Below are 15,486 nucleotides of genomic sequence, written 5' to 3' on the forward strand. Positions count from 1 at the left end.
GGAACTCTCTTGCTTTTTCCATGATCCAGCAGATGTTGGCAGTTTGATCTCTGGTTCCTCTGCCTTTTCTAAAACCAGCTTGAACATCTGGAAGTTCATGATTCATGTATTGCTGAAGCCTGGGTTGGAGAATTTTGAGCATTTTTTACTAGCGTGTGAGATGAGTACAATTGTGCAGTAGTTTGACATTCTTTGGCATTGCCTTTCTTTGGGATTGGAATGAAAACTGACCTTTTCCAGTCCTGTGGCCACTGCTGAGGTTTCCAAATTTGCTGGCATCTTGAGCGCAGCACTTTCACAGCATCATCTTTCAGGGTTTGAAATAACTCAATGTCCATCACCTCCACTAGCTTTGTTCATGGTGATGCTTTAGCAATTCAATGACTAATACACAGAACTGTTTTTTAAAAGTTATTTATCATTATAACTATTAGAAATAGTTTTAAAGGAAGGAATACTATTGCCTTTCAAAAAAATTGATTTTCTCAGTAAAACCATATACTAGATTAAATTCTATAAAGTCATTTATTATAAAATGTAACCAGAACCTGAAATTCATTTTTATGTGTTTTAACTGTATTTCTCTGTATGTCAAGTCCTTCCTGCCTGTTCCATTTCAAAGAAATATAGCTATCTCACCACCATTCCCAGATAATACAGCTCTTCAGTTATTAACATATTCATCAAATCAAAGGGGCACCGAAGTCCTGTAAGCTTTTCATTTCTGTCTTCTGCCGTGTTGAAAAGTAATGGGGACAGAGTTCCAATTTTAGAAGATAGAAAGAGTTCTGCAGATAGATGGTGGTGATGGTTGTACAACAGTGTGAATATATTTAACACCACTGAACTGTGCACTTAAAAATGGTTTAAGTGGGACTTTCCTGGTGGTCCAGTAGATAAGAATCTGCCTTCCAATGCATGGGTGTGGGTTCAATCCCTGGTCGAGGAACTAAGATCCCACATGTGGCAGGGCAACTAAGCCCATACACCACAACTAGAGAGAAGTCAGCTTGTCACAGCTGAGACCTAACACAGCCAAAAAATAATAAATAAGTATTTTTATTTATTGTGATTATTTTCATTTTATGTGTATTTTACCAGTTTTAAAAGTCTAAAAAAAAGAAGAGTATAGAACTTGCCCACGTTTTTATTAACCATTTGGTTTTTTTAAACGTTTGAGTTCAATGACCTTATTGAGTCCCTAATGTTCATTTTGTTTATCTCCATATGTCAGTCTCCTACATCCCTGTATAGTTTATTTTTACCCAGAAACATTTTGTAATGAAAAGTAGACTGGAAAAAAAGCCACTTCATTGACTTTGAGTTATTTCCAAATAGTAACTGAAATTCTTAATTGTTCTCTAGTTTGAATGGTATTTATTTTTAACTTGTGTAAGTATATCTAACACTTGAAACTACATGGATGTATTACATTTTTTAAATAATTTACTTTCTTTATTTATAGCTGTGCTGGGTCTTCTTTGTGAGCGGGCTTTCTCTAGTTGTGGTGGGAGGGCTTCTCATCGCGGTGGCTCCTCTTGCTGCGGAGCACCAGCTCTAGGGAGCACAGGTTTCATAGCTGCAGCTGGTGGGTTCCGTAATTGCGACTCCCAGGCTCTAGAGCACAGGCTCAATAGTTGTGACGCACGTGCTTAGTTGCTCTGCGGCAAGTGGGATCTTCCTGGATCAGGAATTGAACCCGTGCCTCCTGTATTGGCAGGAAAAATCTTTACCACTGAAATACCAGGGAGGCCCCTATCATATTGTTAAAGTGCAGGAGTACTTAAAAAATACTTTACACTTCTTGTTTTAATGGACAACTCTCAAAATTTAGGAAATTTTATAGTGAAGTATTAATATATTTCCCTTCTTTTGTATTTGTTTTGTTATAAATTGAATATTCATAATCATTTGAAAATTGGAGCTTCACAACTTAAGATGTACAGCTTATATTTATCTAAATCTTCTATAATTATCTGGAATTAGCTAGCATCTTGAAGTTTCATGTTTGTTTTTTAGAAGCTGTTCCTTAAATTATATGTAATTAAATGGCATAATACATGTAATTGCTAAAGCTAAAATACTTGTTTTAGAGTATATAATATGGTAATTATTGATTTCACTGAAATATTTCTTATTGTTTTTTCTTATAAAAGTAAAACCATGCTCTTGGCAAGAATTCAAACTCTAAAGAATTATTTAAGGGAAAGAATTGAAATTATTTCTCTCTCTACATCCCACCCCAGCACACTCCCTAGAAATAATGTTAACAGCTCTTTGTGTGTTTTCTAGAAATTTTCTGAAAATTAATGAATAGGTAATTATTTATTGGCTTCCTGAAGTTTGCTCTCCACACCTTTGTTCTACTTTCATAGAAAAAGACAAAGGCTTTTTGGGGTGAGGGGGCATAAGTTAACTCTGACATATTAATGTCTGCTTCCTTTGTTTTCATTGTTCCTGCTATACTTTTGCCCATCTTTTGCTTTCAACTTTTAAAAAGTTGCTTTGTTTTAGGTATGTCTCTGAATAGATCTTGAATTGTGTTTTGTTATATGATATAATCTAACAGGTTTATTTTAAGAAATAAGTTTAGCCAGTTCATATTTATTGATATGCAAACGTATTTGGTCTTTGTGTACTTTATTATGTTTTGCTTCTGACTTTAAAGCCTATAAAAATAAATTCCTCTGTTCATTCTCTGTCTCTGTCTCTCTTTCATATTTTCTGGCTTGTGGTTTTGCTCTACTGGTTGTATCTGTAATGCCACCATTAATATTTCATTACTGTTGATAGTATCTATTAATTCCCACTATGAGTAGTGATGAAATTGATATTTTTCCTCCAACTTCTTCTTCCCTCTCCTTTAGCACCTCATTTTGGTCATTTGTCTTTCTTACTGTTTGCCTTTATACATGTAATATGCTTATACTATGACTTGATTCATCAGCTTTAAATTATATCTGTTGCTCTTCCCCTACCATCCACAGCAGTGGAAAACTGCTTGCTGAGGAGACCAGCTTACTCATTCTACCTTCCACCTTCATTTTCCCTTCCCCTCCCTGCAGATTTTATATATCATGTCTACATTGTCAGAGCGTATAACATTTACTTTCTGTTCTGTTACACTAGTTCTCCCTTTTGTCTTTAGTATCATACTTGTACTTGTTAGACTCAGTGCTCATTACTAATCCTCTCATACCCATTTTCCTACTTTTTATTGTCTCTCATTTGTTTTCTAGTAGAGTCCTCAAAGCTTAGAAGAACAATATTCCCTGATGAGTTTCTAGAGTTTGTTGCCTTAGATATTTCAATCACTGCTTGATTGGGCATAAAAATCATTACATCATGCTTTCTTTCCTTGAGAATTGTTGAAGAGTAGCTCCATAGTCTTCAGGAGTTAAGGGTGGCCATGGAGAGAGCTGAGGCCAACATAATTTTTTTAATGACTTGATCTGGAAAAGAATATATTTTCCAGTTGTTGAGTACTGAGTTCTCCATGTGTTTATCAGATCAAGGCTGTTGAATGTGCCTGTTCAAAAATTCCTGGTGAATGGGGACTCCTGGTGTAATGGATGTAGAGTTTAAGTTTTGCAAGATAAAAAGAGTTTTGGAGATTGGTTGTACAATAATGTGAATGTTTTAATACTTCTGAACTGCAGCCTTAAAAATAGTTAAAATAGTTAAGTTTTAGATTATGTGTATTTTACCACAATTTAGAAAGAGATTCCTGGTTTTAAAAAAAAAAACAAAATAAAACTTCCTGGTAAATTATTCATTTTATCATTATTTTATAACTCTATTCCTTGCAGTGCTTTTTATTTAAGGGTCTTATTTTGTTTGCTATTAATATAAGTGTGCCAACTTTCTTATGTTTAGTATTGCTTGGTATGTCTTTCTTTAATTTCAGCTGTCTGCATCCTTATTTTTGTCCTTTATATGTCTCTTAAATATCATATAGGGGATTTTGTGTAGGTATAGTTTCTTACATCCAGTTTGAGAACTTGTCTTTTAATTAGTGAGTTTAGTCCCGTTTATATTTTCTCTTATTATTGATACTTTGGAATTTATTTCTGTTTTGCACATCCTATTGACTGTGCTTTTCCTATGTTTCTTTTTCTTTTTCTACTTTCCATTGTACCAATCCTGTTTTCTTTATCTTCTTTTTTCCCTTTATTTCCTTTTCTATTCCTGTTCTGATATTGTTTACTCTTATATTTTTAGCACACTTTTCTTGCCTAAAGTTAATCAGCTGAACAATTGTTAATCTCCTGAACAATACAAGGGCCTCAGAATGATTTCATACCCTCTCTTGCCTTACACATGTGTTCCTATCCTCTGGTATTTAATTTCCATTTTATTTCTTCAACTCTAAAAGTGGCTGTCATGGTGGTCATTACTGTTATAATAATTACTACTTCATACAGTCTTTTCCTGTTTAGATTTACCCACATATTTAGCAATTCTTACCATTGCCTCATGTACTTTATTCCTTGCTTCTGGATTCAGTTTCCTTCTTCCTGAAATGAAATTTCCTTGTTTTGTTTTCTTTTAGTAGTTCTCTCAGTAAAGAATCATTGCCGAAAGTAAACCGTCTTTGTTTTTCCTCCTCAATAGTCACTTGGTCAGAAAAAAACTATTTTCATTGCTTTCTCTTTTCTCATGTTGAAGGATATGCTATTGATTTAATTCTCATTTCTTTTTAGGTAATGTCTTCCCTATAATGGGTTTTAATTTTTGTTGTTATATTCACTAGTTTGTTTTAGACTCCACATATAAGTAATATCATATAGTGTTTGTCTTTCTCTTTTTGACTTATTTCAATAAGCATAATACCCTCCAGGTTCATCATGTTGTTATAAATGGCAAAATTTCTTTGTTTTTAATGACTGAGTAGTATTCCATAGTGTGTGTGTGTGTGTATCTCACATCTTCTTTTTCCATTCATCTCTTGATGGACGTTTTGGTTGCTTGCATATCTTGGCTATTGTAAATAATACTGCTGTGAACATTGGTGTGCATATATCTTTTCAAATTAATATACTTTATTTGGATATATACTCAGAAATGGAATTGCTGGATCATATGGTGGTTCTGTTTTTAGTTTTTTGAGGAACCTCCACACTATTTTCCATGGTAGCTACATCAATTTACATTCTCACCAAATGTGTACAAGGGTTCCCTTTTCTCTACATCCTCATGAATAACAAATTATTTGTGGTCTTTTTTGGTGGTAGCCATTCTGACAGGTGTAAGGTGATATCTCACTGTGCTTTTGATGTGTATTTCTCTGGTGGTTAATGATGATGAGCGTCTTTTCATGTGCTGTTGACCATTTGTATGTCTTTGGAAAAAACCTGACTCTTCAGGTCTTCTATTTTTCAACTGGGCCTTCTTTTTTTTTTTTTTGATACTGAGTTGTATGAGCTATTTATATATTTTGGATATTAACCTTTTATCACCAATATAATTTTAAAATATTTTCTGCCACTCAGTGGGTTATCTTTTGTTTTGCTGATGGTTTCCTTTGCTATGCAAAAGATTTTAAATTTAATTAAGTTCCATTTGTTCATTTTTGCCTTTGTTACCTTTGTTTTAGGAGACAGATCCAAAAAATATTGCTATGATTTATTAATGTTAGAAAGTGTTCTACCTATGTTCTCTAAGTTTTATGATTTCTTACATTTAGGTCTTTAATCCATTTTGAGTTTATTTTTGTACATGGTGTGAGAAAATGTTCTAATTTCATTCTTTTACATGTAGTTGTCCAGTTTTCCCAGCACCACTTATTGAAGAGACTGTCTTTTCTCAATTGTATATTCTTTGTCATAGATTAATTGACCATAAGTGTGGGTTTATTTCTGGGCTTTTTTTCTGTTCCATTGATCTGTGTGTCTCTCATTGGTGCCAACATCATACTGTTTTGATTACTGTAGTTTTGTAGTATAGTCTGAGGTCAGGGCATGTGGTACCTCCAGCTCTGTTCTACTTTCTTAAGATTGTTTTGGCTATTCAGGGTCTTTTGTGTTTCCATGCAAGTTTTATAATTATTTGTTCTAGTTCTGTGAAAAGTACCATTGGTATTTTGATAGGGATTCCCTTGAAGCTATAGATAGTTTTAGTATTTTTGTCTTTGGTGTTGTCCCATTTCACTGACATGATCTAACTATAGATTTAGTGTTATTTGCTCTGCTAGAATTCGTGCTTTTTGTCTCATTAATTCTGGACATATTCTACATGTCTTCAAATATTCTCTCCCCTGGTCTTTCTAGTCTGTTCTTCAGCAATTTTGTTAAATATATGTCAGATGTATTTATTCTGTTCTCTGTTGTTTAACCTCATTTTCATTTTTTCATCTCTTTGTCTCTTTGTGATGAATTTTTGATAATTTCTTCAGCTCTGTTTTCTAATTCATTCTTTTATCTCCTGAACTAATATTATATTTATGTCACCTACTTAGTTTTTAATTTCAGTGACTTCTTTTTCATTTTTGTCTGTTTTTTTACTCACTGTACCTTTTTCAGTCTTTTGTTTTCAGTTCCTCCTTTAATAAAATATTAAGTATGCTTATTTAATAGATTTATTTCTAGTATTCTCCTGCTAGAGGAGGTTTACTCCTGCTGTTTTATGTATTCTAATTCTCACTCATAATGGATTGATCATTCCCTGCATATTTATAGTTTTGGATTGTGAGCTTATGTTTAGTAGGGTTTTGTCTCTTGAATCCTGGCAGCTAGGACAGAGGGTTTGTCCCTCCAGGGTGTTTTTGCTGTTGTTCTGCTGATATTCTGTGTTCTGAATGTCACAAGTTTGGAGCTAATTTTGAGTTAATGTCTCAGCTTGGAAGTTCTTAGATCACATACATAGGGTAAATCCAAATCCCAAACTTGCTGAGGACAGGCACCTTTGTTCCATCTGCCTCTGAAGCAACATAGCTACATTTACTAATCGGTTTGTCCATCAGACTCACAGACAAAAAAAGTCCTTTGTCTACTATAGTATCTTCATCTCATTTACAGGCCCAGCAGCTACCCAAGTACATAGCCTCTATTGCCCCTTCTCCGATTTGGGGTGTGTGTGACTGTCAACCACAAGAGCCTCAGATGTCTGTAGGTCACTTTGATACATAAAAGCCATGCCATCTTTTTCCCACCAATCTTTTATACTTTGCTAGTCACCCCAACCCAGATGCAGTCCCATCCAGCAATGGAAGCACCACACAACATTACCCAGTAATGTTAACTCTCTTGTTTCCAAGGAAACTGCTATGTAAAACCAAGGTCATTCCCAGGCTGGCCTGATGTTAACCCTTTACTCACAGATTTCAAGGTCTTTGCCCTGCCTAGCCATTCTAATCATTCTGTTATCAAGATTGAATCCTAACTCCCTTCATCAAGGGTATCCACAGGCTGTCATCCTTCGTTTCTAACTCTGGTAATTCATTTTACTTCTTTGAGAGTTCAGTTAGCTCTCAATTTGAAAGGATGCTAACCCTACCTTATCAAGCATTTGTTGATACTTTTAGCATTTCTAGGTGTTGGTAGCAAATTTTCAGATTATCTGCTTCAAAATATTACATTAGAAAAAAGCGTAAAACTACTCAAACAGCCTGAGTTCAAATTCTAACACCTCTTTCCAGTCATATAATCTTTTGCAAGATACTTGTCCTCTGTGAACTTTCTCTAAGCACAATGTGGGGATATTAGTATGTACCTTAAGGGGTTGTTGTGAGATTCAGTTATTGTCAAGGGTAAAGCTCAAACAGCCTTAACATGGTTTACAAAGTTCTGATCAGGCCTCTGCCAAAGTCTTCAGCCCCTTCTCACACTTCCCAGACGTGTTCCAGTATAATAAACTACTTACACGTCCTAAATTGTCCTTCTTTTCTCTAATCTTCCAAGACTTCATACATAGTGCTCCTTTTTTCTGAACACTCTCCTCCTTGTCTGTCCCTTCTAACTATTCTTACTAATCCTTGGTACCTCAGCTTAGATATCAGTTTCTCCAGGAAGTTGTCCCTACTGATCCCCAAGCCTGGGTTAAGTCCAATGAGAGTTGCATGTGCTCCTGTAACACCTTGCGTTTGTCTCTCGTAGCAGTCAGCCTGTTTACTTGTCTGAGCATTACTTGAGAGGAAGGAATTTTGACTCTTTTGTTCACTCTTGTATCCCTAGCTTCTAACAGAGAGCCTGGCACACAGCTCAATACATGGCAGCTATTCTTTTATCAGCACCTTCATCTGTCATAATGCTCAAATATCTGGTTGTTGTATAAATAACTCGTAAGTATGCCAAGAAGCTTAGAGTTAAGTTACAAGACTGACAAGGGCATGTATTGTTTCAGAGTCACCTTTTAGGCCTTCGTTTTTTTTTTTTATTTATTCAATCAATCACTCTTTTCATATTAGGAGTTAACCCAAGAGTGTGATGAAAAGAAATCCCAGTATGATAGCTGTGCCGCAGGCCTTGAAAGCAATCGGTCCAAATTAGAACAGGTAAGAAGATAGTTCTTATTTTAACAACCTAGCAGAAACTGACTTTGTATGCATGTTTTTACTACACCAATGTCAAAAGATTCCCAGATCTTTGCCCTCATGCCTTGAGTCTGTCTACCAAGTTGCAGAGATTTTTATTTCTTCAGACTTGATGTACACACCCTAAATTCTCCATCTGCACCCCTACTGCCAGAGTCCAGGCCCCATCATGTCTTTCCTTGATTACCACAGTAACCTACAACCTCCTGTCCCCTCCCACACTTGCCTTTCCTTAAGGTTTATTCTCCATAGAGCAGCCAAAGAAACTGGTACAACACTTAAACCACCTTCTACCAGCTTCCTGTTGCACTTAAAATCTAACTTCAAAACTTTGGTTTTCAAGACCCTACCTGCTCCATGAACTTCATATCCACATGCTCTCCTCTTCACCCACAGACCCCAGACATACTAGCCTTCTTCTTGTACTTCAAACAGGCCAAGCTTGTTTTCTCCTCAGGGGCAGATTTGCATATATTCTTCTCTCTCTGGGATACTCTACTGCCAGCTCTTTGCCTTTCTCTCTCTTTTTCTTTCACCATTTTAGGTCTCAGCCTAAATGTTACCGCCTCCTAGAGATCTTCTCTAATCACCTGTCTAACTTCACCCACTCAGTACCCCTATCACATTGTACTGCAGAATTTTCTTCATAGCACTTACCCCATCTGAAACTGCCTTCATTACACATTTCCTTGTTTATATCTGTCTCCTCTACTTGAATGAGAGCAGGGACCTGTCTTGTTCGCTTCTCTGTCCCCAGCACCTAGCACCAAGCTAGGCACACGGTAGTTACTTAATAACTGAACTTACAGGTTGTAGAGTGGTATGCATGGTCTCTAGAAAAGATTGCAACCTAGTCTGATACAATAAAGTTTTGGCACAGCAGAGGAAATACTCTGATAGTATTTCTTTTGTTGTACATTTGGCTATCCTTTCTGTATCTAATTATTCTTTCGATAATATTGCGCATTTAAAATTATGTTTTAGGAAGTCAGAGGGCTCCGTGAGGAGTGTCTTCAAGAAGAAAGTAGATACCATTATATAAATTGTATGATTAAGGTAAGACAAAGAAAATTGGATCAGAAACTTTTCTGAGATTTTTCTGTATCAAGGACTTACATAGTCTTCCCACTTAGAACCTAGAAGTACAACTTCGTCGTGCTACTGATGAAATGAAGGCGTATGTCTCCTCTGATCAACAAGAAAAAAGAAAAGCAATTAGGCAAGTAATTTTGTTGTTTTTATATTGAGTTACTTAATGTTTTCATCTATAGAAGATAAAATGGAATTATACAGAGTACCTAAATAAGCAAATAGTAAGATATTATTTAGAATTAAATCTTGTTGAACATCCTCTGGGTAGTCCAGCCCTCCTGACTAAGAATATGGGGAGGGAGGAGGGAGGATGGTTCAGGATGGGGAACACAGGTATACCTGTGGCGGATTCATTTCGATATTTGGCAAAACTAATACAATATTGTAAAGTTTAAAAATAAAATAAAATTTAAAAAAAATCTAAAAAAAAAAAATAAATAAAATGGAAAGCATTCAAAACTTGAAAAAAAAGCATACATATAATTTTTCTTGTTTGCTTGCTTTTAATTGTGGCAAAAGACATAAAATTTGCCATTTTAACCAATTTTAAGTGTATAATCAGTTGTATTCATTACATTCAAAATATTATGTAACCATCACCACTATAGATTACCAAAACGTTTTCATCACCTGAAATAGAAACTCTTAAAGCCATTAAGCCACTTAATCCCCATTACCCCCTCCTCAGGAATATGTTGGGCTTCCCAGGTGGCTCAGTGGTAAACAATCTGCCTGCCAATGCAGGGGACACAAGAGACGTAGGTTCAATCCCTGGGTTGGGAAGATCCCTTGGAGTAAGAAATGACAACCCACTCCAGTGTTCTTGCCTCGAAAATTCCGTGGGGTCACAAAGAGTCAGACACAACTGAGTATGTATGCATGTAGCATTACATATAATTTCATAGTTGCTTTTTTATAAGCACTAAATTTGGTCTATTTTTAAAGTCCCACATGTCCTGGACTCTGGTCATTGGTGTGCTCATTGTTACAGTGTGAGCAGCTGCAATTCAGCTAGAAATTCTGTGATTGCAGAGTGCCAGCCTTTGAAACAAGGAATGTATAAATACTACTAGTCCTTACATGGTGATTTTTTCTTTTTGTAATCCTAGCATACTATAACATAATAAATGCTGCCTTAAAAATGCATTTATAGTTGAATTGCTAGCTTTGAAAAAAATGCAGTAGTGAACAAGATAAACTTTCTTTGCCCTTTATCACAATTCAAATGCTTTGCTTTTACCGTTCAATAAGAACTCAAATGAAGTGTAGGATTCACATTTATTCAAGATTGCAGTTGAGATTTTTAGTAGCTTATACATTGTTATTCATGACTCAATAGACATGAGTTTGAGCAAACTCAAGGAGATAGTGAAATGGGAAAACCTGGCCTGCTGTAATGCATGGGGTCACAAAGAGTCCGACATGTCTTAGCAACTGAACAACAGCAGTACATTTATATTATAAAAAGGAATCTAAGAAATAGAATGTTTTGCAAAGTCTACATTTTTTAATATAATGCAAGCCAGGCTGAAAATATCCTATAAATAGGATATTATTTTTAATACTCTAGCATATTAAACATACTGAATGTATTTATTCAAATTCTTTTATTGCATGTAAATTTTGCTCATTAAATCTATGTAGTCAATACTAATGTTCACTTATGTGAGAAGTAATTTTGTTCTTGAAAAATAAAAGTTTTAGAAATTGTTTCTTTTTTTTTTTCTTTGTTTTTTTTTTTTTTTCCTAATTTTATTTTATTTTTAAACTTTACACAATTGTATTAGTCCTGCCAAACATCAAAATGAATCCGCCACAGGTATATATGTGTTCCCCATCCCGAACCCTCCTCTTCTTCCAAAGTTATCAATACAATTAGTAACAAAGGAAACATTGCTCCTGAGCTATTGGTTTTCTGATCTGAGCTATTTTTTTTCTAGATATTCCTCTTCATCGTTTTTATTTATTTATTTTTTTGGCCACACAGTGCACCATGTGGGATTTTAGTTTCCCAACTAGGGATGGAACCAGTGCCCCCTGCACTGGTTGGGAGTGAGAAGTCTTAACCACTGGCCTTCCAAGGAGGTCTCCATTATTTTAAAAATCATTGTAAATCTTTACCATTCCTCAGTTTTCCAATAGAAAAATATTACACCCTGACTAGAGAAGTACATGATAAGAATATTTAGGAATAAAATGGAGTTATACTCTAAACTCACTGATATATATTTAAAATTTATTACTAGTGTAGACACAATATTTTTGATGTCATTTCATTTTCTACTTTTATGGTACTTTCTGATAAGGCCAAAGGTCTAAGAAATTAGCTTGTTTTTGAAAGATCACCTGTAAAATGTAATTTTATTTAAAGAGGCAGGATGTTATATATCAAAGTTCTAGAAAGGGACTCAATAAAATTTTGTTTCTAACCTGATTTTTCCAGTTCTAGTTTTGTGACCTTGGATATATCACTTTTTCATCTATAAAATAAAGAGAACAATATATGCCATAGGAGCTCAAGTTCAATGTAATGTTTGCAGCAGTATTTTAGAAATGATATAGTATGAGTTCCTGAAGAGTGAGGACTCTGTCTGTCCCTGTTTTCTTCTTGAAATCCCAGGACATGCTTGGTATAGGACAGGTGCTCTGTAATTACTACTTGAATAAATCAATTGAATAAAATTACATATTAGTGTTGAGCATGCACCTATTGATTTCTTAATAAAATAGAAATGGAAATCCTAAAACAATTTGGACATTCCTTAGACCTGGGGTAATAAATGAATTATTTAAAGTTCTCTTAATTATAATCATACATTATTCTGAGTAATATGTCATTTATATCCTCTGAGCTGTTTTTCACTGGAGAGCTAGGAAGGCAAATAACATTGACTTAGTGTCTCATAAATTTTATGGGCAAAATGAAGGTTCATCCAGACTGGGTCTGTTCCCTTTCGCTTTTATTCTTTTTTTTTTTTTAATTTAATTTAAATTTTTTTTTTTAATTAATTTTATTTTATTTTTAAACTTTACATAATTGTATTAGTTTTGCCAAATATCAAAATGAATCCACCACAGGTATACATGTGTTCCCCATCCTGAACCCTCCTCCCTCCTCCCTCCCCATACCATCCCTCTGGATCGTCCCAGTGCACCAGTCCCAAGCATCCAGTATCGTGCATCGAACCTGGACTGGCATCTCGTTTCATACATGATATTTTACATGTTTCAGTTGCATTCTCCCAAATCTTCCCACCCTCTCCCTCTCCCACAGAGTCCATAAGACTGTTCTATACATCAGTGTCTCTTTTGCTGTCTCGTACACAGGGTTATTGTTACCATCTTTCTAAATTCCATATATATGCGTTAGTATACTGTATTGGTGTTTTTCCTTCTGGCTTACTTCACTCTGTATAATAGGCTCCAGTTTCATCCACCTCATTAGAATTGATTCAAATGTATTCTTGTGCACAAATTCTACCTTCACTTCATCTCTGTAAGGACTTCAGGTACTTCTGATTGCCATTCTTTTGTTCTAAAGACGTTAACCTCCCTTTTTTACACCAATGCAAATCTATCTTCACTTAAGCTGCTAGAGTTTGTCTTTGTGGTTTATGATTTCGTAGATTCCCAATTTTGTGTTATGTAATTTCTTCTTGAGTACTGCTGTGTAGCTTTTCACAGAAATATAGTCTTTTTCCATACAAATTTGAGGTCTAAAGTTTCTCTTCTTATCATTGGTTCCGTTGTCCTCATTCTTCAGTCTTTGTCCTTAACACTTTAAATCTCACTTTTTGTCTTAAAATATAATTATACTTTTGTTTAAAAATACCATATGATATGATTTATATTTTTTACATTAAAAATTTATAATTTTTTAGCGTACAAAAGAAATATTTATAAAAACAAAGAGTAACCATTATCAAGTATAGTACACAAAAATTAAATGTTGTCTACATTGCCATACCTCATTTATCTAGAATTCTGTCCAGTTTAGTATTTATAAATCTACCTCATTCTTTTTTCACAACTCTGTATTATTCTTTTGAATGCATGTACCATAATTTATTTAAACATTTCCCCATCTATCAACATTTAGTTGGTTGTAGATTTTTACTATTGTAAGCAATGGTGAAGTGAATAGTCTTTGCTTTTATTTTTATTAAGTTTTAAGAGTTTTTCTATAGGAAAGCTTTGTAGAAGTTGGATTGCAGGGTTAGATGATATTTATTGTGGTTTGTTATTTTTTTAATGTGTATTCTCTCTCTGTTCTGCAAGCCTCTTCCAAAAAAGTGTAATTTAAGCAAATGTATTTCTATTGCTTTAAGTGTAGATTAACCACAAATAGTACTTAATTTCTTACGTGATATTTTGCCTTGTTTTTTTTTACTTATATTATTGTTTATTAGATGAACTGACTAAAGATTAGAAAAGGGACTATTTGATAATGAGTTTCATTCTGACTCTAGTACTCTAAACTGTATTATCTAATATATTTAGATAGATATGTTGATTTATAATTTAGTTGTATGATAAAATCAATTGAAGTAAATGTAAACTATATCATTATATTGACTTCCTAGGGAACAATATACCAAAAATATTGCTGAACAGGAAAATCTTGGAAAGGTAAGAATATTTGTTTGTTTTTTAATGTGTGCATAATTCAGGTTTACAGGACATGGTTATGTCATTGTTAGTTTTTTTTAAGGTTATAGGGGAAATTAGAACTTTCTTACTCCCTTTCAAAAATGAAGACTCTTCCTTAGAAATTTATTTTTATAAAACTGAAGGCACATAGATTTGGGGGGAAAGGGAGAAATCTAGTTTTAAATAAAAAGTTCATGCATAACAAAATGCCACGTGTAATGAGTGAACTACAAGTTTCACATTATTCCCAGGTATCTCTGTTTATAAGATAAGTATAAACTTACACATTTATTTTATTTAATAAGCACAAAGCTCTTACTATGAGCCAGGGCCTGGTCTAAGTCCTTTACAAACATTGACTCAGTTAAAAATAATCGAAAAACTTTTCTTAAGAAACTCACTCCCTACCTGCCAGTCTTATATGAGGACTACTAAAAATAGAAGTGTATGATTGAGCTTTGTTTTTTCAGTTCTCTAAGACACTCCTAGTGGAAGAGGTGGTAGGGGCCTTGACCATCAGGATATAAATGACTAACTGATTTCTCTAATTGATTCTAATCTTCAATGATTTTAAGACCATGTTACATAGTGAATGCTAACCATGCTTCACTATATGCCATTTTATCTGTTTCTTACTGAGTTTCACTACTGAAAATTGAAGTTTCCTCTTAGTTTTTCTAGTAGGAGTATCCAGTTTGTATTATCATTTGTTAGGAATTGTTAGCTGCAGTATTTCTTTTAAAATACTAACTATATGTCAGTGTCTCATTTCAGTGTTCAAATATTCTTGAGTCTGCAGCCTGGAAATGATTTTATATAAATATGGGCTTTTCTGTTCTAAAAGTACAAATTAACAATATGGCTTTGCTTCAATCAATATATTGTACAGTTTAGCTATTGGATACTTTCATGTTCAAATGTATGTATTTGAATCAAGTTGTACACACATTTGTACACTATTTTAACTAGATATTTGGGGGGCTTTAGGATTTAGTATGATTGTCAATAATAGACTTTCATCCAGATATTTCTTAAGTGAAGTAATGTACTTTTTCATATGAAAATATTCCTCCACATCATTTGTTTAGTATCTGAATGGATGTTGTATATAGAGAAATATTTGCCAAACCTTGAATCCTTTCAAAGACTCAAACTTAATGGCTAAATATGATTATTCTTTCCCCTCCCAGTATAGTGTTTTATTATATTGCAAG

General features: G+C 34.2%; 1 protein-coding gene across 3 annotated transcripts in view; it reads left to right on the forward strand.

Moving 5' to 3' along the window:
- Positions 1-15,486, forward strand: part of IFT81 (intraflagellar transport 81) — a 164,878-nt gene that overhangs the window by 133,399 nt on the left and 15,993 nt on the right. For all 3 annotated transcript variants that reach the window (XM_010841349.1, XM_010841351.1, XM_010841350.1), the window contains exons 16-19: positions 8,405-8,491; positions 9,515-9,586; positions 9,664-9,749; positions 14,206-14,251. In XM_010841349.1, the coding sequence (XP_010839651.1) occupies positions 8,405-8,491; positions 9,515-9,586; positions 9,664-9,749; positions 14,206-14,251 (291 nt within the window). The remainder of the gene's footprint in view (positions 1-8,404; positions 8,492-9,514; positions 9,587-9,663; positions 9,750-14,205; positions 14,252-15,486) is intronic.

This window comes from Bison bison, unplaced genomic scaffold, assembly GCF_000754665.1.
Source record: "Bison bison bison isolate TAMUID 2011002044 unplaced genomic scaffold, Bison_UMD1.0 scf7180017864160, whole genome shotgun sequence".
Classification (NCBI taxonomy): Eukaryota; Metazoa; Chordata; class Mammalia; order Artiodactyla; family Bovidae; genus Bison; species Bison bison.